At 44.3% G+C, this 26679-nt stretch overlaps 2 protein-coding genes across 4 annotated transcripts; one reads left to right on the plus strand and one right to left on the minus strand.

The window, feature by feature from the left end:
• Positions 1-22: 22 nt before the first annotated feature.
• On the minus strand, positions 23-7329 carry tab3 (TGF-beta activated kinase 1 (MAP3K7) binding protein 3). Its single transcript, XM_085264470.1, has 7 exons — positions 7072-7329; positions 6232-6403; positions 4819-6076; positions 4176-4336; positions 3573-3666; positions 2195-2278; positions 23-871 (listed from the first exon to the last, which is right to left on the minus strand). Exons 2-7 carry the CDS (start codon positions 6331-6333, stop codon positions 732-734), a joined length of 1839 nt encoding a protein of 612 aa, XP_085120596.1. The 5' UTR covers positions 6334-6403; positions 7072-7329; the 3' UTR covers positions 23-731.
• Positions 7330-13310: 5981 nt separating this feature from the next.
• nexn (nexilin (F actin binding protein)) lies at positions 13311-22240 on the plus strand. Of its 3 annotated transcripts, XM_085264799.1 has the most exons (15): positions 13312-13478; positions 14895-15255; positions 15355-15552; positions 16395-16479; positions 16560-16708; positions 17955-18155; positions 18247-18420; positions 18833-19015; positions 19331-19522; positions 19865-19909; positions 20166-20360; positions 20471-20692; positions 20785-20970; positions 21053-21413; positions 21550-22240. In XM_085264799.1, exons 2-15 carry the CDS (start codon positions 14947-14949, stop codon positions 21561-21563), a joined length of 2514 nt encoding a protein of 837 aa, XP_085120925.1. In that variant the 5' UTR covers positions 13312-13478; positions 14895-14946; the 3' UTR covers positions 21564-22240. The 3 variants fall into 3 exon arrangements, with proteins under 3 accessions (XP_085120924.1, XP_085120925.1, XP_085120926.1); XM_085264798.1 differs by having other exon boundaries at positions 13311-13478; positions 21053-22240; XM_085264800.1 differs by lacking the exon at positions 19865-19909 and having other exon boundaries at positions 21053-22240.
• The last annotated feature ends 4439 nt before the right edge of the window (positions 22241-26679 follow it).

Genomic DNA, 26679 nt, shown 5'->3' on the forward strand with positions numbered 1-26679 from the left:
GAAACTCTGCACCTGCGCAGGATCAAGTCACATAGAATCAGCTCTTTTATTAAGTACAGCAAGTTGAGGCATTTGCACAGGAAATCAACATCTGTTGAACACATAATACAGGGTGGTAATAATATGCATAAAAGTACCAGGAACATACTCGTATGCAAGTGTCTTTAGTGTTCTTTCAGTGAGCTCTCATACAGAGCCAGATACAGTGTAAAGTCTACATTTCGCATTAGTCACAACTTATATACTCATTGCTTTCATTGTTCCACTGTCAGAATGGGGGAGCTGGAGGTCCTGGATAAAACAAGTGTCTCCATTTGTACTTCGGGAATGGGCACAGTGTAAACAGGGCAGTCATTAGTTCTGCATGGAATGGTCGCCAGGTAAACCACAGCTCCTCCTCCTCAATCCTTAAAGCGCTCTGACATCTCTGAAGCCTGCTGCGCCCGCCGTCTGAGCCGCAGTATGCTCTTACATGTCTGCCGCCGGAAGCTCCAGCCCTCCGTGGTCATTATCCATCAAAGAAAACAAAGGTCAAAGTGCACAGGAGTAGGGGACCAGAGCAGGACGAGAGGGATAAGTGGCTCTTCCTCAGCAGGTAGGAGGGGACGTATACTGATTGATGGGATGAGACCTCTACACAGATTCTGCAGACTGTAGAGGGGCGGGGCTTATAGTATCCAGGGATTTGCAAGGGATGAGGCAGGAGTGGAGATACAGCACAGTGCGTAAGCTCAGGTGTAGCGTGGCATCTCGCACTGTTCACAGCGGTTTAGTGCAGGGTGGTTGAGGAAGGTGCAGCTTTCACAGTTCCACTGGGCGCCTTCAAAGTCCTCGTCCGTCTGGGGCACCCGCTTCGAGGCCTGTGTCCCTTCTGACAAAAAGAAAGAAGCTCATTCACGTGGTAAAACATGCGCATCAGTAATGAAAGGCTGCAACTCAGAGCTGCATTAAAACGAATGCAGGTAATCATTCAAATGGTAAAAATGGTAAATGGCCTGTATTTATATAGCGCTTTTCTAGTCCCTAAGGACCCCAAAGCGCTTTACACATCCAGTCATCCACCCATTCACACACACATTCACACACTGGTGATGGCAGCTACATCGTAGCCACAGCCACCCTGGGGCGCACTGACAGAGGCGAGGCTGCCGGACACTGGCGCCACCGGGCCCTCTGACCACCACCAGTAGGCAACGGGTGAAGTGTCTCGCCCAAGGACACAACGACCGAGACTGTCCAAGCCGGGGCTCGAACCGGCAACTGTCCGATTACAAGGCGAACTCCCAACTCTTGAGCCACGATCGCCCAAGGGTGAAACCTGACAGAAACATGCATTTACTAAACCGCAGAGCGAATCTTACATCTCTGTCCGAGGTCCTGCTACACTCAGCAGCTGAGCAACAGGTGCATCGTCTGGCCCTGAAGGTTTTTCTCTACATCAGATATTATGATGCTAGATGAACTGCTTCTCATACAGCACCTTCCTACTCTACTCCTTTTGTCTACGCTAAACTATCATTTTATCGAATGTGAGTGAAGCAGCTCTGGGATCAGTGTCTGCTATCAAACTGGAGAAGCTAAGAAACCACCAACTTTCCAATTAGTGGATGTCCTGCACTACAGCCAGTTCTACTTTTGGGTGGGTAGTGTGGGAAGTGCCGCATGTTTGTTTTGGCCAACTTTAACTCCAGATGCTCGAAAGGGTTTCAGTGAGGCGATCGTGTAAGCTGTGGGGCCACCACAGCACCTTAGAAAAGCTACACAGCATTTTAATTTCACAACAGTGAAATCAGATTTTTATCCACTAAAGTTCAGTTGAGTCTGATATAATGTCGACACGTTGCCTAGCAACTAAGTAACCTAAACTGACCTGATTTTAACGTTTATCTTCCTAAAATCCTTTTTTATAAAAGACTTTTGTTTTAATCTTAAGGCAACAAAAACTCGTTTATAGTTGAATTACACACCTATCGCATCACGATGCTGCCGAGCAACCACATGTTTAAACGGACACATTTTTATGCATCTGCAGCACTTTATAAAAAGCTCTGTGTCATTTAATTTCACAGCTGTCAGCATGAACAGACCAAACAGTAAGAATTAAGACCAAAGTGAGACAAAGATCTGAATGAAGCCTCAAATCTGCACCTTGGTAAAATATTAAAATGTCTCTGACTTCTGCAGAAGTGCTTACCTTTCTTTCCAGATGTGGGTGGCACCACAGGACCAGGCTGAATATTGTCATAAAAGTTGTTCATTGCTTTGGGGTCAAACTTCCCTGCAGAGATCAGACAGAAAGCTTTAGTTTGTTTTAAAGAGAGCCTGTTTCAGCCAGAACTATCCCAACAGGCAACGACAGACAGAGGCAGCTGTCACAAAGACTCAGTTTACTCAACAACTTGTCGGCCAATCAAACACCTGGAAGAAGACGAGCATCGTGCAGGCCTACTTGAAACGTCTTATCCTACTTTGGGAGCATCAAGTAATTGTTGCTTTAACTGTTTGATGACAAATAATTAAGTGTTTTATCATCTATAGGAAAATATTTTTTCTCAAAGATTTTTATATTAAATTGAAGCAAAGAAAAACAGACACACACAGAATCGTTAAACAACAAACAAGCAGGCTTCACAACGATTGTTTGAACTGAAATAATAGATTACAGATTAATGACACATTCACACATGTTGTGATTGCTTTTATCAGGCTGGTGAGATGTTTACTTAAATAACTGTTGGATTTTCTCTGTAAGCAAAGTCCTCGAGTTTGTAGAAGAAAGTTGTAAACAAGTTTTATGTAAAATGTTTGCGTGTTGTCAAATTAATTTTACCTTTAACAGCTACCATTTCAGGACAACAAGAATCTCACGATGTGACATGAACAACATGAGGCCACATCTCACAGGCACACGAGCTTATCTTGAATTAACGGCACTGATAATCTTGTCTTTGTTAGAAAATTAGGTATCAGACTCCTAACGGTGCTGGCACAGGTGAACACGAGCACTGTGATTTGCTGCCATCCTGTTGAACGAAACGTCTGATCGCACAGGCCAACATTTATGTCACATCCACAGACACACAATGTGCCATGGAGTGTGTTGTGGCAGCATCGAGTTGTGGGGCTGCTCTCTGCAGCACATCTTGCAAAGCAGAGGGTCAGACGAACACAGCCAAATGAATCCTGAAGGAAACGGTCCCTGAGAGTGTGCTGCTTCCATCATCATCATCACTCCTGCTAAACAGATAAAGGATTGGAACTAATGTCCACACGCTGTGTTGTAGGCCAAGTGTTTCAACTGCAGAATCAACAAGAATCATGTGCCAGCGAAATACTACGCAGGGCCCAGAGTGGAGGTCGAGCACAGATCAGCCCGAGGCCTGCAACGCACCGGCCAGTCATTTCACAAGCCTGCATCTGCATGCGCTGCAGCGGATACTCGTCCATCATTCTGGACCCGACACCGTCTGCTTCAGGCCTCGGCTCTTTCAAGATCAGTGCTTTCAAATAAATCAGAGACACTTCAAAGCTTTGTGTGGGAATGCATTTGTGTGCGAGTGATGCGTACATACCTCTAGACTGCAGTAGATCTGTTTCCTTCAGTGTACAGTCAATATCAATTTGAAGCTGTCGGTTCTGACTGCGTAGTCGGGTCATCTCCTCAGGCTGCAGACAGTAAGCACACGAGCCGGTCTGATTAGCCCACTCCCACACTCGCACTCCACTTTCATATGTATTAGCAGCGAAATCAAACCAGTCTTAACACCAGCTTGACCGTCTCAGTGATTTTCTAATACTCCTTAAATATGGTGTTTTTACAGGCAACATATCACCACAAAGTGGTGGCAATATACCTTAACACCACAAAAAGCCATTCACTGCAGGTGTTGGACCGGTGAGGCGTGTGCAGCGGGTGAGATTAGATAATACTGCACAAACAGGACAAACATGCACAGACAAGTCCTTCAGCACATCAACGAAAATGAAGTCAAGTGAAAACTCTGCAAGGTAAGCAGCAGCCACGAAGGTCTTGGGAGAATAATCAAGCAGTTCCCAGTGAATAAAATAATAATCAATAAAATCAGTGATCATTTCACAGCTTGCCTTTATAGCTTTGGTCAGTGAAGCAGCACACAAAGACTGACATGTAAGACAAGCACACGTTCAGGCCTTACTCGGGGGATAAGACTGGTGGAGTTGACTCGTCGGAAGCGTCTTTGAAGGGCATCGTATTCCATGTTGTTGACGTCACCCTTCAGCTGCTCGAGTTTCTGCTGCTCCAGCCGCAGCTCCTTCATCAGACGCTCCATCCTCGCCCGCTGGTGGAGCAGGAGAGCTGAAGGGAAACGCACCAAACACAAAAAGGCTTTTTTTAAAAAGAAAAGAAAAGCTGCAATGCTCTGCTGCGACTCCAATCTGCTATAAGCCTGAAAGTGGTGCAGGTAGAGGGCGTGGGGAAGACTACAATCACATGAAAGCAGTGTCATGTGTACTTAACACGTGCAAAAGACCAACATGCAGCCTTAAATTAAAAAAAGAAAAGAAAAAGGCTGACAATCACCTTTTCTCATCACAACACGCAGACAACCAAACATACTTAAAGATGACAATCAAGCACAAAGCAGTAAAAAAATATCACAAGGCTGAAGGTGCAGCTGCAACCACACTGTCCAAACAATGAGCAGCAGAAGTTGTCACGCTGCTTAATAAACCCATGACAGGCGAGATCTTAAGTATTGCAAAGCATAACATATATAAAATGATATGAATATTGAAATATAAGATTTTGATGGACAAACCAAAACAAGAAGCCCTTACCTTGCGTGTAGGCATAGTCATCAGAGCCCGAGCTGGAACGTCTGGGCATTGGCTGAAACTGACTGGTGATAGTCCCCGGTAGAGCGGAGATGGGCAGGATGGGTGCAGGGGCGGCGTTGTGCGCCCCTTGGTCTACTATGTTGAGAATAGGCTCGGCTTCAGTGACGGGTGGTGAGCTCGGGGGCCTCTGAGCCTGGCCTCCTGGGGACACTTTGATTTTGAACGTATAGGCTGACTGCCCCGGTTGAGGGGACGAGGCGGGCCGAGGTCTTCCCTGCATGTACACCCCAGGGTGGTACGACTGCGGACCTGCACTCATTGCAATGCCCCTCGAAGGGGAGCTGGGCGAAGAACTGGTAGACATGTAAAGTTGTCCCTGGGGGTGAGGAGTGTGCACAGGTGAATTGCTGCGAGGCCGCGGACCCTCCAGAGTAATCTCTATCTGGTTCTTAAGGAGGTTCTTTGTTTGGTACGGCCTGTAAACAGGAGGCTGTTGCTGGGGCGGCTGCTGGTGATGGTAGGGCATGCTGGGAAGAGTTGGGGAGCTAATAGGGAGGAAGACATACTGCTGGTGCTGGGGCTGCAGCTGGGGTTGCAGCTGGGGTTGCGGTTGGGGCTGCGCCTGGACCTGATGCTGTGGGGAGCTGTAAGGTGAGCCGTATGTGGGAGTGCTGTAAGGGGACTGCTGATGTTGATAGACAGGTGCACCTGAGGAGGACCAGGGTGCTGGCTGCGGGCTTTGAGATGGCGAGGGTCGAATGTACAGGCTTGGGTTGGTGTTGTTTGCGTAGTGTCCAGGAGGGATCTGCAGAGCTTGTGGGACGTTGGGTATGCTTTGCGAAAGAGTGACTGTTATAGGGTTCATGGTGTAATGTGAAACAGAAGAGTATGTGGGAGACATGCCTGGCATTGTGGGTGGAGGGGTGGGAGTACTGGCCGAGCGGCTCTGATCATTCATGAAAAAAGGATTGTATCCAGGGGAAGGAGCCATGGCGGCAGGGGCTGACAGCGGTTCGGGGTAGTTGGGTCGCTGCGGATCGATGTGACTGTCACTGGTGCTGTGCACTAGGGAGCGCCCTACTCCTCCTGCTCCTCCATTTGATTTGCTTGCATCTGAACCTGGGTAGCCCAAGCTAATGTGTAGCATGTGATTTCGGTTCAGCCGCCCCTCCTCTGGACTGGGATGGAAATCACCATACAGGTATCTGTTACTCTCCTGAGCCAGCAGATGGCAGCAGAGATCCAGGTTATTGTTGTTCTGAGGCAGAAAGGAGTGTGATTAATAGGTATCATGTTCTGATCATAAATATCTTCTGCAGTGTTTTTACGATGCAAGAATTAGTGCAAACACATGATGCACTAATACATATATTATAACAAGTCTCAATCCAAATAGCAGCTTTCAATATGTACCTGCAGAAGGCACTGTGACACTACCCCCTCTGGGATCTCTGGGAAACGCTGCTTGAGGTCCTGCAGGATGTGGTAGTCGAGCTGAGAGCCTCCCTGCGCCATCCTGAGCCAAAACAGAGAGTCAACGAGCCCAGAGCTGCAAATGTCGAAATAACCGATCTCGTCTCATCCCCTGATGACAAACAAAGCAAACAAATAATTGAACGTGGAAATTCCTGCAATGATCCCATCAGGACTGTCGGCCTGCCAAATGACAGTCACACACCCTATGTGTCAGCAGTAATCTTAACGCACGTATCAATTAAACAGTCACTGTGCGGCATGTCATGTTGCTTATTTAACCGAATACAGTTAATCCGTGAATGGAAGACACAGACGAAACGAAAACATGGATTATTGTGCCATTTATTCCCATTAGCACACGCGTGCTAAGTAAGGAGGTGGCTGTCAGTCTGTTGTTTGTTTGCCATACTGTTGCACCAAGCAACGACGACATACCAATGCTAGCTAGCAGGCTAGTTATCAGCATCAATTAGCCTCCGTACATCACTCACATAAACAACCGCACCTGTGCACCCTAAAAGACAATCCTGCCACTCCTGGAAGACGCTCCGATGTCACCTGTCACTAACGCAGCGTCATAAACCCCTAAACCAACAATGCGTTTAAACCAGGCTAACTTAATTCAACAGCCTGTCAGCTAAATATGCTAATGCTAACCCTAGCTCGGTCCGGCTGGCTGGTCAGCTGCTGTCACAAGCCCGGGTGTTGATGGATTAGCTAGCTAACTATGCTAAAGCCAGCCAACGTTAGCCACTAAAACGGCTCCATGGCTCTTACCACACGTTAAGAGTCCCCTTCATGTCTCGGGCTGTAGCGGAGTCCCGAGGGATAGCTGTGATACTTCTGAAAAGGTGCGCCGACGTTTCCCGGTTCTTTGTTTGGGCTAAATAACTTATGCTTTTGCATTCCAGCGTCAGGCCCGTGCCGCTGAAGTGCAGAAGTACTAACAGATCAGCCCGTCTATCGCGATAATGTCAGATTTTCCCGGACCAGGAAGTTGTTTATTCGACGTGATGGGCGCTGTCAATAGTGCGCATGTGTGGAGCGTGCGCGCTAAACTGCTTTCAGTATTTTGTCTCGGCACAGGGGCACAAATGCTTGTGAATAACAATGTATTTCCTGTAAATACTGAGCCAGTCCCCCCCGACACACACACACACACACACACACGCACGCACACGCACACGCACACGCACACACACACATTTTCATACAGATATATAAATAGATTCTATCTTTTTATTTTTATTTTTTGCATATTCGTCACACTCAGGCAAATAACAATAGACAGTTTAAATTATTACGGGAAAAAAAGCCATCCAAACCTACCTGGCCCTGTGTCAAAAAGCTTTCCACACAGGGCTAAAACAATGTCTAAGAACTGCAGGCCTCACCTGTTAAGTTATTGTTAGTGTTGATGATTCAACAATAAGGAAGACAGAGTGGGCAAAAACGGAAAGAGCCACTATTAACCAAAAAGAAGACAAAGGCTCATCTCACATTTTCCAAAAAAAAACATCTTGATGATCCCCAAGACTCTTGGAAAAATAATCTGCGGACTGACGAGACAAAAACTGAGCTTTTTGGAAGGTTTTTCATAAACAGACCATCGTAGCTAGTCTGTTAGTATGATGGTCTGAGCTGCTTTGCTGCTTCAGGACCTGGACGACTGCACACTGTAATTGATGGAATCGTGACTTCTGCTCTCTATTAGAATATCCAGCCATCAGCTCATGCCCAGAAGGTTTAGTGAGACCTTCTATGATGTATAGTTCAGAGATGGCAGCACTGACAACAAGACAGAAGAAGGAGCTGGAGGTGGCAGAGTTAAAGATTTTTGGCCTGAGGGACCAGAACGGACAAGATTAGAAATGAGTACATCAGAGTGGAAGCTCAGGATGACCAGCTTGGAGACAAAATGAGAAAGGAAAAGCTGAGATGGTCTGGACATGTGGAGGGACAGAGGAGGGACAATGGATACGTTGGAGAAAGGATCTTGAATATGGAGCTGCCAGGCAGCAGGAAAAGAGAAAGACCACAGAGAAGATTCATGGATGTACTGAAGCAGAGCAGGCAGAGGGTTGATGTGTTGGAACCCAAAAGAAGAAGATACTTTAACTCTGGAAGCTGAAAACATGTCAGATGTCACATTTTAGTGAAATAAAGGTAGGTGGGGTATAAGAAAATTGTACTTTTTTCTACAAAAATCACACACACGCACACACACACACATATATTTGTCATCATTTTATGACAACAAACATCACATTCATTTAACTTATTTTCAATCGATATTTCCACTAGTCCACACCCACACGTCCACTGGCTCTGTGCCCAGCAGCGCCCAGCCCACAGTCTGAAATCCACTGTTTATGATTAATGTTTGACTTTCTTACAGCACTACCAATAAAGCATAAACACACCTGTAGACACATGTTTCACAACATTATGGAAATAAAAGAAACAAGGGTGTTAGTATTCAAAGCTCAAATAAAGTAACAAAAAAACCCAAAATTCAGCAACAGTCAAAGAAAATCTTAATGTTCTCTCCATAAAATCACTTAATTTCACATTTCAGTGAGACTGAAAGGCTCTGATTCTAAAGTGAAGTAACGTGTTTTGTTACTTAATAACTGGTTCAGCCACAGTGACACAAACCGACGACATCAATGCAAACACATACACACAGGCTTTTAATGAAGGGGCTTCAGGTCAACACATCATAATGAGTTTCTTAGTTTGCTCAGGTCGTTGAACAACCTTTAAACTGAAGCATAAAGACATCAAGTGCAGAATAATGAATATTTATAATTAGTCACCAGCTCACATGATATATTTCTTGCCTTTCATTTTACGGTCAGGACTGTTACAGGTATTTTCCCTTTGTTTCCACTAGGGGGCAGTGAGAGACGCTCATATTCTGCATCCACGCTGACAGGAAGGCGCCTCGATGAAGGTCCGGAAAAGAAAAATGTACACAAGGTTTAATTTGTTTAACAGCACAGGAGGATAAACCAGCTTTCCTCATGATTTCAGGTAATAAATGTACACAAGCCCCGGGCCATGAGACCAGCTGCTGACTGATGCACGATTACATATAAATCTGTCCTTGTTAATATTGTGTCCAGTCATGGGTAGTACCATAATAACCGTCCCTCGGAGGGCTGTCACCAAGCCAGTGGTGCAGAGTGGAAGCCAGTGCCTGTTATCAGATAACTGGAATATTTTAACTTTGGGCTGTTTTGAATCATTATTACGGAAATGTTCTAAGTCCCTACTTTAACACAGAAGAGCCAAATAAAACCACATTGATCTCATGTTTGTATGTAACATTAACCCAAATTAGTTATAATGTAGTTCAAGAGAGAAACTGTTAAAAAAAACAACAACAAAACAAACACGGATGCTAACAAGCATTCATTCTGATTATTTTGATTTAGACACACGGGGGCACGAGCTGAACAACAGTCTGCTTGTTCTTCTGAAAACAGCACAAACATCTGTTCATGTCTCAGCTGATGAAGGGTTGTTCTGTTCTTTCCGGACCACCTAATTTGATTACATTTAACTATGTAGGCTGGAGAAAAGGCAGAGGCATCACAGAGTTCATGTACTACAGTGCATTGCCAAGTCTGGCCAGAACACAGCAATTTCTTCTAAAAATGCAATCATCCAGCTCAACCTGCAGATTAGTACTGCTCTGGGCCCGAGCAGGCTGTTGCTCATGATCACACTTTGTTACTTTCCATTTGCCTTTTAACTGTTTCCAAAGCACAACTTTGTATCATGATTGCATGCCACTGGACTGGCCTGTCTGCTCAGGAGGAAGGATTGCTTCACAGTCCGACATGGCTGAGCTTCATCATGACCAAGTGTCAGGAATATATTTTATATGAGGCGTGGATGGAAGAATCAGAGGGTCGCTGAAATGTGTTTTAACTGGTCCAAGTCCTGCTTGTGTGAATCAGCCTGTTTATAAGTGACTTAAATGAAAAGAGACATAAAAGATTTGATGAGTTTTTTTTCCTTTTGCTGAGCTCATGAGCGTGTCACGTAGCGCCGGCCTTTTCTATTGACTGCTTGGTTATGTGGTTTGAAATTTGCTCATAAGTTATGTGTACCTTTGCTAGAGGTGTGGACAGGTGTGTCCATTCAGCAGCACATGGCCACAGTTTTGACCCGGTGAGCCACTTTACAAGGGTTTCAGCGTGGGGGCGCGGGCTGTACCACCATGAAATATCCACAGGGGAGTCTGAGTTGTTGTGCTGCAGCAGCTGATGCTAAGGCCCAGTCTGACTCAGGTTAGCTGTCCTTGCAGTGCTGATTAGTTTCCACAGCTGTGGTGCTATTTAAAGCAGTCCCCTTGTTGTCCCTAATACCCCACCGGACTCGGAAACAGAGGAGGACCACGACCCCAGTGCCCCGAGAGCTCACTGAACAGTACCCCTGACCAGCTAATGCTTTAATCTGGGCAGGAAGTTCATGTGATCATTCAAATGCAAACATCAGTCAAAGTCGAGACGCAGATACAACAATCCAAAGTTCGATGCCTGCTTGAAGACGTGTAGTGACCTTGGCAAACTCTCTGTGTTTATTATCTACACTGTGCACTTTTGATGAATTGTGTGCACCGAACGAGTTAACACAACAGCTTAGTCTTAATGTTGTTTCCTCAAAGGACTCCTCGAGCTTTCTTTCTTTTCCAGAGGCACTGTGACTCTCATGTTTCACTTAGAAGTGCAACACTAGCCCGAGTTTTAGCTCTTCAGTTTGGGAGGGGGGGGTCCAAAATATCAACACCTCTCACATAGTCACAGTGTAATTGCTAGAATCATGAAGCTTTCCTACATTTTTGGCATGTCCAAAAAGTAGATATGACCAAAGCTTTGACAAATGAGCAGCATGATCAGCAGAGCCTTTTGTGCGCAGCCTCTCAAAAACTGTCTGCAACATTCCTGGGCCCGTATCCCTAAAGAATCTTTGTGCAAAAAGTGGCTCCTAGCGGCCAAATTCTAAGAAAATTCTCAGAGTCATGACGTTTTCTTAGAATTTCCCCTAAAAGTGACACGACAATCCCAGTTAATATAAAAGCTATTCCTCAAGATTCCTAACGCTTAAAAGGGCTCCTAAGGCAAGATCTGCTAAGAGCAGGGAAGAGGACTTTTAGTGGCTTAGGAGTTCCCCTAAGCAGCTGCACAAAATGGCCAACAGAAGAGGCAGGAGAGATGTCCTGCAAACACTGGATGACAGGGAATTATTGAGACGCTACAGATTGGATCGTGCAGGAATCATGTTTGTGGTGGATCTCCTTAGAGATGCAATTACTTCACCAACTCGACGCTACAACGCTATTACACCGGAGACGAAAGTAATCACAACCCCGAGGTATTTGGCAACCGGGAAAATGCAACAATGCAGCAGTGATGACTTGGGTCTGCAATCACAGACATTGCTAAAAGCTGAGCCGTGTTACCCTCGTTAAGACCACACTGGACTTGTAACGTTGTGATTTCTACTTCATTAAGGACAGCCTCTTGAGATAGGCCATCTTGTTTTCAACAGGGTCCATATGGGAGTGAAAGTACAAAATATGCCAGCTAGGATATTTATATGAGCAAATAAGACACGAATCATTATTTGAACAGGGTGTAATGAGTTTAAGTTTTCACATATTTTAGATTCTAATGGCTATAACCCCTACAGCTTACTATTCATTTTCCAGATATTTTCTTGAATGTGAAATATTATTTACAATTACAGTCAGCATAAGATTAGAGTGTATAATTATGTTTATTGATTTGAGGGTACATCCTTTGCTCATTATCACCAAAAGCTCATTTCCATCAAACTTGTAGGATCAACCAATAACGGCTTTTGAAATGATGACTCATACCTAGCAACGGGGTCAACCACACCTCCTCACTAAGATAGGATTTTCCATCCATTCCTTGCTCAGAGTTCACTGAAAATGTTCTGGAATCACTTCTAAGCTAAAACTCCTGGCAAGGAATTTTTAGGTTAAGTTAGGAGCTCTCTGAGAGGATTCTCAGAATCCTTAGGGATACGGGCCCTGGAGTGCTTGAATGGGGACTTAACTTTGTGCACTTTCTGCCGGATGCCTGTGTGGTCAGTGAGTCAGCAGCTGTGCATGGGGGCATTAGAGCGGGCTGTCTGCAGCCAGGTTTCTATTTACATCCATCTACAGTGAGAGAAACACTTTGTCACCTCAGTTTAAAGAAGAAGGCTTATCAGCACTACCGTGGAGCTGTTATTCAGTTATTTGACTTAAGATAAGTTAAACAGATGCCTGGTTCCTGAGCGCATGTGACACACTGAACAACTGGATTTGTGTTGGCACAACAATGTCAGCACCAACTGTCACTGCATAGCATACTGACAGCAACATCTAGGTCATTTTAGAAAAAAGGAAAGGGCAAGCTGCTGTCCCTCTGAACTGATAAGTCCTGAATCTGCGCTGAACTGGATAACGAGCAGATAATTATAATCTGTCTGCATTTAGACTCCAGTTCTACCAAACAGTCCAAACGAGCTGCTCTTATCTCAGCAGTGCGTCCTTGGTTAACAACAACAACAACAACAACAATAATAATGATGATGATGATGATGATGATGCTCATTTTGTTCATTCTAAAAACAAAACAAAAACGTTAATCAGACAAATTAATAAAAACCAAAAATGATAACCTATCCATCTGTTGTTATTGGTATAAAATCAGCAATAATTAGCTCGCTAATTACACTTTTGTAACGATCTTTTCATAAATACATAAATAATAATCTGACAAAAGTAACGCTGAGTCTGCAGCCAGAAATCCTCCAAAACAATTACTGTATTTATTTTATTAAAAACAAAGGCTTCGAGCTGTGAATAAATGACCGGGATAGGGCCGTGCGCCGGTGCGCGTGCATGTGTGTGGGAGCGCGTGCGGGGCTGAACAGCTGAACCTGCAGCAGGCGCGCGCGGAATGCAGTGTCCGGTAGAAAGTAACGGTACTTTTAAGGAAACTGCTCACCAACAGGCAACCAGCAACCAGAAGCCAGTCGAGTGGGTGGAAGCGGTCACTCCTCGCATTGTTCCGCTTGGTCTCACTTTAGGTTTTGTGGCTTCCCAGAGGAATAAGAAAGAAAATCAATCAAAGCAGGAGGACGAAAGCACTGAAGAGGTAAAGTCTGGTTTCATAATTCTGTAGCACGAGGGGGATTGGAAAAGACCAAAGTGTGTGGTTTTAGATTATTTACCTACACCCTGAATTAGGATTAACCAGCTCTTTGGTTACTGCGGGTTTAGCCATGCTCATTGGTGTCGCTCTAGCTTCACTGCTTAATAATAGTTTTAAACGTGACTGAGGTTAGAATCAGGCTTTTATGGCATGATTTTGCCAGCTGTGCACAGAAATCACACTAGCGATTGTTTAAATATTGAGAGTATTTATTACAAAGCAGGTTCTTTTTATTTATCAGCAGCAATAGAGTTATAATGGATTTCTTTCAAAATCCCTCTAAATTGGAATTTAAACAGTCAGAATATGGCGTGAAGATCCACAAAGGGCAACAAACACTGTCACTGTCTGACTTTGGCATTCACCTCTTAAAACGAGGGTGGAAAATCAAATCAGCCGTCCCTAAATCAAGCTACAACCTACCCTGGCTCCAGCAGTGTGTTGTAGGCCTAAAATTGATAACTATAATTGCTTCAATTAGCCACTCTCTGCTATAATGTAAAAGTGCTTCGAATACTTCTGAAGTCGGGCTGAACCCACCTGTGAGGCCTACAGTGATCCGCCTCAGTGCGTTGACTGTTGGTTCAATGGCAGAGCTTCTGATTAGCTGTGCCGGGTCACAGTGAGATCTTCATATCTGAGTCTGAAAGGTATTTGGGGACGCTGATACACAGCAACAGTTTTAGTGTGGGGTGACTAACAGTCCAAACAGCTCTCATTCATCCAGTTGTCCTGCTCTCAGTTTGGCCATTTTGTCGAGGGTCTGTGGGGCGACATGTGGGTGCCAGCTCGAGCTGTGTCCAACTGCCTATCAGTCATCAGAAATAGTCACGATCACATGCCCTAGAGCCACAAGTGGGCTATAAATAGGGGCCGGCAAGCTTCCATTGCACTCTTTCTCCAGATACTGAGTAACAGCTCTGTTTGCAGTGGTAAAAATGTGACAGTGCAGACAGACAGTAACTGTGAAATGTAGCAAAACGACAGTAAAGTGCTACGCTGATATTCAGCTAAAGGATGGAAAATCAAATTAGGCAAAGATAGAAATGGCATTAAAATGATTGATTCAAAACACAGATTAATAAAAAAAAACTTTAAAATTAGGATTTTAATCATGTAAAATTAATGTAGTCTGCCATGTTGTCGGCCAAAGGGAGCACTTATGTGCGGCACTACATGGCAAAGGTTAACAAACTCAGCATGTATCTGTCAGTTTAGTTTTAAGCTTTTATTCTGCTGTGATGAGTGAGTTGTGTCTTTGTGTGTTTAACAGCAGATTCTTAAAAACACGTTTGGTGGAATAAAAAAGCAAGGTTGGCTGGTCATCAGTGTTTGAACCGTGACTTGTGTGCTTTGCAGGTGAAGAACTTTAAACAGAGTGTGTTTGTCGGCCTGTCACTGTGGTACAAACATGACTGAGGTGGCAGCTGTAGATGCCCACGACGTGGAAGATAAAGAAAGCGATGTGACAGCCAATGACGTCGAGGGTAGAGGTGAGAGAGCATCCACAGAAGATCAGAAACCTCGTGGCAGGAATGAAACGGCGAGCAATGAGACCGACAAGACACACGTGAACGGCTTGGAGCACAAAGAAAAGAAAGGGCGAAACGAGAGCTCGGGAGATGTTAATGGTGTTTCACAGAAGGAGGAGGACGAGGAGGAGGAAGAGCCTGAAACAAATGAAGACCAGAACATTTCTGATGTGGCATTCAAAAAAGAGGTGAGATGGAAAACACTGGCAGCATCTTTACATTTCTGGTACCATTTTTTCCCACAGTTACATCAACGAACTCATCATTTTTCGACTGTTAAACCACAGAAACTCCTCAGATCCAGAAAGCTGGTGGCAAGAAGCTACGTGCCAAAGCTCAACAAAGACAAGGAGAACGTGACGAGCAAATTTGAGTCCATGCAGAAGGCCAGGGAGGAGCGCAGCAGGCAGAGGAACAGGGAGGAGCAGCAGAAGAGGAAGGAGCAATACATCAAGGAGAGAGAGTGGCATCGCAGGAAGCAGCAGGTCAAAGGCTGATAACCCCACTAACCTCCCACTGTGATCTGCATGGCATGATGAGGCATGGCGCCGTGACAGAGACTGCGGTTTGTGAGAGAACTCGATTTTTACACTGCACCGACACATCTGTCACATCTGTCACATCTCATGTATTAACCTGCTAAACGTTGTAGATATGAGCCCATGTTCAGTCAAACTGGCCTGTGCTTGTTGTTAAAGTGACCTTTTGTAAAAAGCCATCTTTAACCATATTAATATGCACTGAAACAGTCGTGCACTGAACAACTTTCTCACCACTACTTTAAATTCAGAATTCACCATATGTCAAATATCCAGCGGGTCACGTGATAGTGAAGCAGCATGAACGATGCCCGAAACGTCTGAATCCAGTGATCAACTAATCAGATTAGTCCACGATGGTAAATTGCTTTAAATTGATTTAATATATCACCAAAACGTCATTAATCCATTAGAAAAAAGCAGACATCAGTCCCACTGAGAAGGTCAGAGATCAAGAATTCCAGGGTTCAGCTTTTCTTCCTACTCGACTGCAGTGAAATACAGGCAGTGATACGGTGTTGTGTGATTATCAGGCACTCAGACAAAACGCCCTTCCTGTGTACTGCTGTGCTGTAGCTGGCCAGGCTCGGACACCTGCACTCATCCCCTATCTGTTCAACAACACGACGGGCCAATCAGAGGCCTGCTGCAAGCCACATGACCCTGCTATTAGCAGGGATTAGGCTCGTGTTCTTGCTGGGACCAGCATGGCTCCTGAGTGGCAAAGGAGATGATCCCAGCTAAACCGTAACCTCACCTCGTCACACTTTCTATCTGCTCGATCACAGATAAAAGAACTGCTTGCTTCCAGTGATGAGGAAGAGGAGGTGAAGCCAGCGAAGGTGGAAAAATCTTACGTCCCCAAAATCAAAGGTAAGGGATGGTAATGAGCGATGACTATCCAGGAGGAAGACGAGGCTTAAGGCTTGTGTCTCGCTTTGTGAAATCCTCAGGTAGCGTGAAGGGGAAGTTTGCAGAAATGGAAAAACAAAGACAGGAGGAGGAGAGGAAGAGGATGGAGGAAGAGAGGAAGAAGAGGGAGGCCCAGGATAAGCTGGAGAAAGCCAAAATCCAGAAAGAACTGGCTCAAAAAGCCGCTGAGGTCAGTGAACCTGGGCTCAAGCAAAAACAAAGTGTGTTTTGGTGTTTGAGAGGCTGCGATGAACCAGTGTGGTTACCACTGTAATGGTTAATCCTCAGCTGCCTCTCGGATGAGTTGTAATGGGCATTTGAGGTCCAAAGAGTTGGCACAGACTGGATGTAGGTCTGAATCCACCAGTAGCATTGCTAACATGACCAGTCTGTGAACTGCTGGCACACATTTAACCTCACTATGCAGGAAAACGATTCAAGCTAAATCAGATGGAGATTTCCAATTAGTCCACTTTCAGGCTTCTTATACATTCAGACGGTGCAGTTCTTGGAAATGGTTACGTCAGTGATCTCGTGCCAAATAGGCAATTACAAGCAGCAGTGCACTACTTCTTTGACCTGATTCTGCTGCTGTAGCAAAGCAATAAGGTTCACAATGCTGTCTGAAAATGGGGCTTTTATATGGATCCTGTTCAGTGTGAAACTTTGAATGTGGCTGCAAAGCTCTGCCTTAGTCATCACTAATAACACTGAGCCTGAAAGAGCAGGAGCGTAACACTGTTGCTTTCACTGAAACACAATCGGAAAAAAACAAACCCAAAAGATGTTTTCTCCTCAAACTTGAAACAATAACTTTTGCTTATTCAAATATCTCGCTGAATCTGTACCAGTGAACAGATTCCATTGTACTTTGTACGTTACGTTACACAATTACGTGTATCTGGGACCCTGATTATGGTAAAGATCAGATCATGAAGTCAAATCAGTTTCTTCAAAGCGTGTCTAAAAAGCTACTCTGACCCCTGACTGCTGCTTTAACCGTTTCCTTTGTGCCTCGTTGACCACATAAGACAATGACGCTTCAGATCACACCATTAAAAAGAGCCTGTTCACATATAGGAATGCACTGATCTGGAAACAGCTGGAACAGAGCTGCCAGGTGTACACAGCAGATGACTGGCAGCTGTTTCCCACACCTCCCACAGACAGAATTAGCTCGAGCCTTCCCTGCTACGACTGCTGCTATCTTAGACTGACACCCGTACACTGACCTACTGCGAACTGCAGAGTCGCTCCCTACCCACACACAGTCCCAGTGAACGTGGGAGGTTTGCTCTCTCAGTGCTGCAGACAACACACATAATAGTAATAATAATATCATATCTGACTCGTCACATTTGCTTTAATATAAACTGTGATGATATTGTTGTTGTGAATTCTCTAGACCGTGATTATCGGCTGTTTTAACTTTTTAGGAAGGAGATGACACAATCCTGGTGCGTGTGGTCCCGGCGAAGCCGTCACGACCTCCCGGCAAAATCAAAGTGAATTTTGAAGACATGGAGAAGAATCGAGAGGAGGAGCTAAAAAGGAAGGCAGAAGAGGAGAAAAAAAGACGCTACGACGAAAACAAGCGCTCCTTCCGGGAAGTGAAGAGACGCTCAGTTAATCAACAGGTAAATGAAGATGTCAATGTGAACGCAGTGTTAACAGGAGATATTGTGTTTTACAGCCACAGGTCTGCTTTCTTGCTTTCTTTTGCTTTAGGATGAAGAGGAGAAAGCTTCCGATAAGGTTCAAGTCACTCCTGGAAAGCTGAAACTGACCTTTGAGGAGCTGGAGAAAGAAAGGCAGGAGCAGAGGAGGAAGCAAGCGGAGGAGGAAGCCAAACGCCGCCTGCTAGAGGAGAAGAAAGCTTTTGAGGAGGCCAGGCTGGGAATGGTACACATGACTGCAAAACAGCAAGCATAGCTTTTGTACATGTGCGATTCACTGGCAGATCTCATGAAGGCAACAAGTGCGCTTCAGCAGCTTTAGCATTCCCATAGTTGCTGTACATCTGCATGTCGCTTTGCAACCCTCCTCTATGCAAGCTTAGGGCGGTACCAGAGAAACCACACATACATATCTACAGACGGATATAACAACCTTCCTTCTGACTGCCAGCATCTTCCAGTGTACAGTTACTTCAAGCAAGATATAAATCACGAGCCATGTGAAAATATTTCAGAAGTCCTCCTGGGATTAACATCTCATAAAAACAACTTTAGGGGATTTGTGTTTGCGCTTCCAAATCACTTTTGTGTTGTGAAGATGGCCTAATCACGTTTGCGATATGTTTGTGTCCCATCAGGAAGAAGACGAGGAAAGCACAGGACAGGAAGACAAGGAGGAGTTTCGCCCAGGAAAACTGAGACTGAGCTTTGAAGAGCTGGAGAGACAAAGGGTAGAGGAAGAGCGCAAGAAAGCAGAGGAAGAGGCCAAGAGACGGATGGAGGAGGAGAGAAGAGCTTTTGCTGAAGCCAGGAAAAGCATGGTCAATATTAAATCTGCATTTAATACAAAACCTTTCTCTCAGAGTGGATACATATCTGTTGATTATATCAATGAATTTGTTTGCCTTAAAAGTGTAGATTGAACTTTTGTGCGTGAGGAAGCGATCATCTGCCAACTGAACGTTACACTCTAGTCAGCAGCTGGTTGGCCTGGTTAGTGAAACAAACTAGTCTGGATAATTATCGAGCTTTCTGTGCAGAGCTGCCTTTACTGTGTGTACAGGCGGTGAGATCAACTGCTTTTTAAAACCAGGCAGACATTAATGTGGTCTTTGCACCGTTGGGTTTTCACTCAGCTTGTAGACGAGGATGACGAGGTGCTGATGGCCTTGCTGAACCTGGAGGGCAGTGAGCCTGGGAAGATATGTGTCAGCTTTGAGGAGCTGGAACGCCAGAGGAGAGAGGAAGAGCAGAAAAGGGCAGAGGAGGAGGCTAAGAGGAGACTGGAGGAGGAAAAGAGGCTGTTTGCTGAGGCCCGCAAGAGCATGGTAAACGTCCATCACTTGGTGACAAAAGCGTTGCACAGTCTGCATGTATTGGACTGATCACTAATGTGTTACTGCTTTTTTGTGCTGTTAAAGCCTCAAGTTGATTTGCTGCTGCTTTGCTGCTCAGCTCTCTTGTTACAGAGCAGGAAAACATGCATGAAAAGCAGTTTTACGATATTTGTAAAACAATCAAACACAGTTTCATTCAGCATCAGTGGATTAAGCCAACACCTTCTTTAAGTGACCCTGCAGAAGTGTTGCCTGTAATAGATTCATGCTGCACATCAGTAATGATGGGCTACAACTGCACTGCTGTTTCCTTGTCTCAATTATTTCTTCAAGAGCCCTGGTCTGGATCAGGAAAAGTCTGCATTTGGAGATGAAACAGTAAGAGATTTTCAGTTTCAGATATAGTATAAATTATTTTTACTCCAAGAGTCTTATTATCAATGTGTTCCCTACACATACAAGGACACAGTGGCCTCCAGACGATGCATCTTGTTTTTTTTGCATGCAGCTGTTTATCTAATGTTTGTAATGCTTTAGATTTGCACTTGCTTTTGCAAATTGAAGATGTTACTGCTGCAGGATTTCATTAAACATTAAAATACTGAAACACTTTTGTGGGTGCTTGTGTGTTTAGGTACTAGATGAGGACGAAGGGATGGTAAAGAGCGAGTCTCAGGAAGCCCTGCACCCCAGGAAACTGGAGATCAACTTTGAAGAGCTGCTGAAAGAGAAGGAGGAAGCTGAGAGGAGACGCAAGGCAGAGGAGCGCAAAAAGAAAATGGAGCAAGAGAAGCAGGAATTCGAACAACTCAGACAAGAGATGGGCGAGGTCAGTCTCGAACAGCTGAAAATATCAGACAGCAGCCAGTCGAGTCGACAGCGTGTTTTACAGAAAAATGTGACTAAATGTTTAAAGTTGTGTTCCACATATCGTTACAGGAAGAAATAAATGAAAGCTCGGATGTTGTAAGCAAAGAGTACGAAGAGCTCACTAAGCTCAAGAGAACCGGCTCCATTCAGGCCAAAAGCCTCAAGTCCAAGTTTGAGAAGATCAAGCAGCTGACTGAGGAGGAGATTCAGAAGAAGATCGAGACGGAGAGAGCCAAGAGGAAGGCCATCGATGATGAAATTAAGGAGAGAGAAGCTGAGCGGTTCCAGGAGGTAAGAGCACTTTATAGCACATGTGGTTTTTTTTCATATCAATGGAAGATGATCTCGGCAGCATGTATTACAAGTTTTTGTTTTTTCCGGAGGATGAGGACCAGGAAACGACTCCAGCGAGGGCCGAAGAGTCACCGTTCAAACAGAAAGTGGACATGCGAGCCCGCTTTGAGCAGATGGCCAAAGCAAGAGAGGAGGAGGAACGGAGGAGGATAGAGGAGCAGAAACTGCAGAGGATGCAGTTTGAGCAGCAGGAGATTGATGCCGCGCTCCAAAAAGTAAATCTTCCATTTTCATGACAAACTGCACCGAGATAACAAACGAACAACTTTTTGTGATTGTTTTGTCCTCTGTTTGCAGAAGGATGACGACGTGGAGGACGAGGGCAGCATCATTAACGGCTCTGCGGCTTATGAAGATGAGGAGGATCACGCCAGGTCAGGGGCCCCGTGGTTTAAAAAGCCCCTCAAAAACCAGTCGGTGGTAGATTCTGAGCCAGTTCGGTTCACCGTAAAGATCACCGGGGAACCAAAGCCAGAGGTGACCTGGTGGTTTGAGGGAGAGGTGCTTCAAGATTGTGAGGACTATCAGTACATAGAGAGAGGAGAGACATACTGCCTCTACCTGCCGGAGACCTTCCCCGAGGACGAGGGAGAGTACATGTGCAAGGCCGTGAACAGCAGAGGCACGGCAGCAAGTACCTGCATCCTCACAATAGAAAGTAAGACCACCTTGGTGTGATTGCATGCCCGTCTGGATATGAACCTCTCTTCACGAAGTGGATCGCATGCTCCTCTTCCTCGTAGACTCTGCCAGACGGCGAGTTGGATAACCGTCCTTCTGTTTCTTTCTTGCAGCTTACGACTACTGATGCCGCCTCGTGATCTAGAGAGTTTCCCTCTGTCTCTCACTCCTTTTGTAAAACGTCGTCCCTCCTGGCATTGTCAAACAGAGGGAAGGAAATAGCAGTATGCTTGGCATTCCTAAGGGAGGGACACATAACACACATATGCAAAAAACAAAGACAAGATGTTGTTTACGTATTGCTCAAATGTAAAGCTGCACTCCCCTCTAGGATGGAAGATGATACCTGTGCCAAAAACACGTGGTTCTTGTTCCCACGACAAGGGCTGCACCAAAACTTCAAAACGATCTCTCCTGCGCGGCCCTGACAATACTCGTCATACCAGCACATTTCCTGCATTGCTCTGGTACTGTTCTGTAAATATCACACGTTTTGGTCCATAAATGGCAAATGTTAAGCTTGAGGTATTGAAATGTTAAATGTAAGATGTGCATTCAGTTAAAGAACAGCAGTTATATCGACGATTTAGAGGCAGCCACATGTTGCAGGAACAAAACAGCTGCATCCCTGAGTTTTACTTGCAGCCTCTACAGATGAATTTTTCATGCACCAACCATTTTTGTGTTAAATGTACTACACTTAAAGTTGTCGAGGATTGATAATGAATATAAAAGTAGACATGTCCGATTATTTGTCGTATATTATAAATAGAAAAAAAACCTTTTAATAAAATGAACACAAAGAACTGCATTGTTGATTTCTTTCACTGTTACAACCTTTGCAGCAACAAACTGCAACCTGTTGCCTGAAAGGACGGACTGTCCCGTCACGAATGAGTAACCACAAGCTACACCTGAGGAAACCCATCATCACTCCACAAACACTAGCATCCCAGTGTAGCATGCATCCATAGTACAGCACAATGAATGGAGCTGTATGCCATGGAAATGCAGTGGGTGGTAATTTATCAAAATGAAAAGTTCCCCATAAAAACCATGAAAATGTTCGAATACTCAGAATGATCCGTTAAGACATGGACAGCGCACCATGGCTCCAAACCGTCTGAGGTGGACATCTTTTTGTCCAACACAGAGCTGTGCAGAGAAAACATACAACAATAAAGACATGCACATAATAAAAGAACATTATACATGTTCATAAGAAAAGACTGTGGGAAGGAAACTGCAAATACATAAATGTAACCTTTCTAGAATGAAATGCCAGAATAGGTTCATTGCTTTTTTCTATAAGTTTTATTTTAAGGCAGCAAAGTATTTAAAATGTCTTGTGACCTGACATTGTAAGTATTGTGTTCAAATGCAATCAAAGGGCCTTGTAACTACAGGATAACACTGCTGAGTAAACTGCAACACGCTGTGAACACAGGATGAAGCAGTTTCAAGAAGGAGGCCGCACAAAGTTTTCCTCCCTTACAAAGACATGTTTGGATCCCATCCTTGGTTGACTACACATTAGAGCAGGGGTGTCAAACTCAAACACACAGTGGGCCAAAATTCAAAACTGGAACAAAGTCGCGGGCTAACGTTAATATTTATTGAAATATATTTATTCCTCCAGATATAAGAATGAATCTTTTCTTATGGACACGTTTTGCTGAAAAACTGAATATGGAACAAGCCGAGCTTAATACTAAACAATATATATATTAGCTGTATAATACCAGTGGGCCAGCTCTAATAGTAATTTGGTATGGCTTCGCGGGACAAATGTAATTAGGCTGCGGGCCAAATTTGGCCCGCGGGCCAGAGTTTGACACCTATGCCTTAGACAAAGCAGGCAACTGCCCTCGAACCGCATCGTCGCACTGCCCGTTCATCAGCTGCACTTGATGAGAACTGCACCTCTTTAGTTGTTGTTCTGTCACAAAACGTAGGTATTAGTTTTGTTATTTTTCTTTATCTGCATCTCTACATTTGTATTCAGAACACGTTCAGCTGAAACGTGATTTCAATACAGTTTGTGTTCAGACTTGAGGAGTTACACAGCAGGAACAGGGCCTGTGGTCATAATGTTCAACCAAGGAGCAAGTTCCTCAAAAAGAGGTTTATAGTCTTAGCAATTTACACACTGTCAGTTTAAAAACATGCATTTGATGTATTTTCTTTTTTAATCATTCCACATATTTGGAGGGTCTACGCCTGTGGTTTGGCGGCCCCTCTAGCCCTCCTTGCTCTGGGCGAGGTTGTGCTAGCATAAGCTTAGGCTAATACTTCTGTATACAGTGCTGCTGCTCATTGCATCCTGCACTTTGCAGGAGGAACTACGTCACTGTCAGACTGATGGAAAAGCTTTTTGTTCATTCTTGCAAGAACACTCTCACTCTTATAATCTGAGAGGAAGATGAGAGCCAGGCCCCTCAGCTTTTCCTCATAGTACTTTCAGACACATGGTTTAGATACAGGGTCACATGCAAGTCAACAATATTTCTCTGCACAGCAATTATTTCATGGTCAGTCTGTTCCTTTGTCGTAGAACACATTGTTCTAGAACACATTGTTCCTCGTGCACAGCAAAGAAAAGATTCAGAGATCTACAGATGTTGCAAAATGCAGCTGCTTGCATTTTAACAAGAACTGGGAAATTTGAGCACATTACCCTGTTCTGAGATCACTGGCTACCTCGTCAGGTTCGAGCAGATTTTAAGGTCCTGCTGCTCACCTACGCGGCTCTAAATGGATCGGCACCTTCATACCTCTCCGACCTTTTACACCTTTATGTTCCATCTCGTGCGCTCCGATCTCAGGACTCTGGCCTTCTAAAGGTTCCTAGAGCCAGAAAAAAGACAGTTGGAGAGCTTTTACCTTTCGTGCCCAGTTTCTGTGGAACAGCCTCCCTCAAGATATTAGGCAGACCTGCACTGTGGAGGTTTTTAAAACTAAGTCGAAGACATGTTTGTTCACCCTATCCTACAGGTCTTAATTCTTTGCCTTTTAGTTTTTTAATTCTTACTGTTTTTACTTGTACTGCTATTTATCTCTTTTATTTATTCATCTTCTTACTGTCAAATAGCTGTACAGCACTTTGTTTGAAGGCACTTTATAAATAAAGTTATTATTATTATTATTATTATCTAAACAATATCAAGAAGATCAAAATACATGAGTATAAAGGGTAATAATACCTCACATGGAAAGCCATGAACTATGGAGGAAACGTAGAACACACAGCGTGAGGACACGTATGACAACAATGTGAGAAAGAACAGAGGAAGACTGAAGACGTAAACACACACATGAGGTAAGAGCAGAGTGGAAACATCTGGGGAACACAGCTGAACAGAACCCACAAAAGAACCAAAGCTAGCAAAGCAGAACATCACACACGAGACGAAGGACCATCGACGGCTGGGAAAAAGGATCACAAAGGGAATCAACTTAATATGACTGAACTCGGAAGATTAACCAGAACCCAAACAGACTGCAAATAAAATATAATAAACGCAAAAGAAAAGCTACAACCAAGTTCATATGTAAAGGAGCTAAACCAAACACAAAGCTATAGATCGCCAATACTTGGTGTCATCATGGCCACCATCTGCCCATCATGGGTACCTCTGTATACAAAATTATATCATCTATGCAATCTACCTTAATCAGTGCTGTAATAATAATTCTCTGAATCAGTCCTTGAAGACACGGCACACAGCAACAACCAGTAATGGTCAGCTGCTGCACATCACTTAGTTGGAGCTTGGCCCAGTCTGGTTGGAGCAGGGTGATTTTTCACTCTTTGGTTCCAATGCAGTTGAAAGGTTGGAAGGGCAGAGCACATCGTACACCCTTGCTGTCTTCCTCAGCATCACATAGAAATCTTTCTAACCTTGTACCAGCCCTCCTGTTTGTTTAGGCATAGCATGGCCCATGGCTCAATAAGGCTCTCTACAGTTAAATGTGGCTATGTTATCTCAAAGTAGTTCCCAGTGCATCAGACGTCATCTCTTTGTGTGTGGCTTGCTTCCCATTTTGATCTGTTGATCATTTAAATCAGGTCGGGTATCTGTGTTTATAATATAAGGTACAATGTAGTTCTGATAGTTGTTGCTAAGTTGTCTTAAATGGCATAATTATGTCTTGGTTTTTCTGCAAAGATCAGAAGTTATTGAGGATCGGGTTGCAGAAGTTCCCTGCACTTCAATGACTTAACAAGCAAGCTTCTCGTTCACTAACCTGATGGCTCGCTTTCCCTTTGCACTTGGAATTACACTTAAGTCTGATTTTATCATCAAACATTTTCCTGGTAAATTTATTGGATAAGATTCAGATAACACAAATGTTGTCGGACAGGTCTTTTGAATTTGTGGTCAGTGGGAGTAATAAGGTATCCAGCAATGGTCCCAAGGCCTCCCACAATTTGCAGGTTCCTTATTTTTGGCAAAGGGCTGGGATGTAGGATCTGACTTGAAGGAGCGGAATGTCAGATAAATCCAAAGGTGACACCACTTTAATAAAAACCAAGGCAATGGAGACCCCGATCGATGTGCTGAAAGAGCTTTTTCTTTTATTCTTGCAAGAAGAAGCAAAATTGTGATAGTCTGAGAGGACGCTGAAGAGCAGTCCTGTCAGCTTGTTTGAACCGTGGGTTTCCCAGCATAGTTTCATAGCACTTTCAGACACATGGATTAGATACAAGGTCACATAAAGCTCTAAGATATTTTTCTGCAAACACGATTATTTCATGGGCAGTCTGTTCCTTTTGGCTTCTCTCATCTCCAAGCACACATTGTTCCTCTTTGTTGGCAGGGTGGTGTGGTAATTGAAATAGTGTGATTGTAAACTGTCACTGATTTCTCCAAACTTAACAGTCACGGAGGGGAAATGATCATGAATCAAATATTTAAAAAATCACAGTGGTGATGTATTTAAATGAAGGATGAAACATCATTTCAGCAGCAGCTCCTGAGCTGTTTGTTGTCCGTAACAATTTATTATCTGTGGTGCATCTCTGTGGTATTTAGATATGAAATCATCCCAGACTGGTTTCTTGAACATGAGTGACTTCACTGTACTCACATGGTTTCCACAGTAACCACATCTCAATCTATAGAGCCGCTTTGGGATGTGGTGCAACAGGAGATTTGCATCATGTGTAGTGAACAAATCACTACACAAATTGAACGAACGTAATTCAAAAAAAAAAGGGGGGGGGGGGGTCGAATCCAGTG

Source organism: Mchenga conophoros, linkage group LG23 (genome assembly GCF_057382185.1).
Source record: "Mchenga conophoros isolate Kocher_MC1m ecotype Shallow Benthic linkage group LG23, M_conophoros_male_GT1.1, whole genome shotgun sequence".
NCBI lineage: Eukaryota > Metazoa > Chordata > Actinopteri > Cichliformes > Cichlidae > Mchenga > Mchenga conophoros.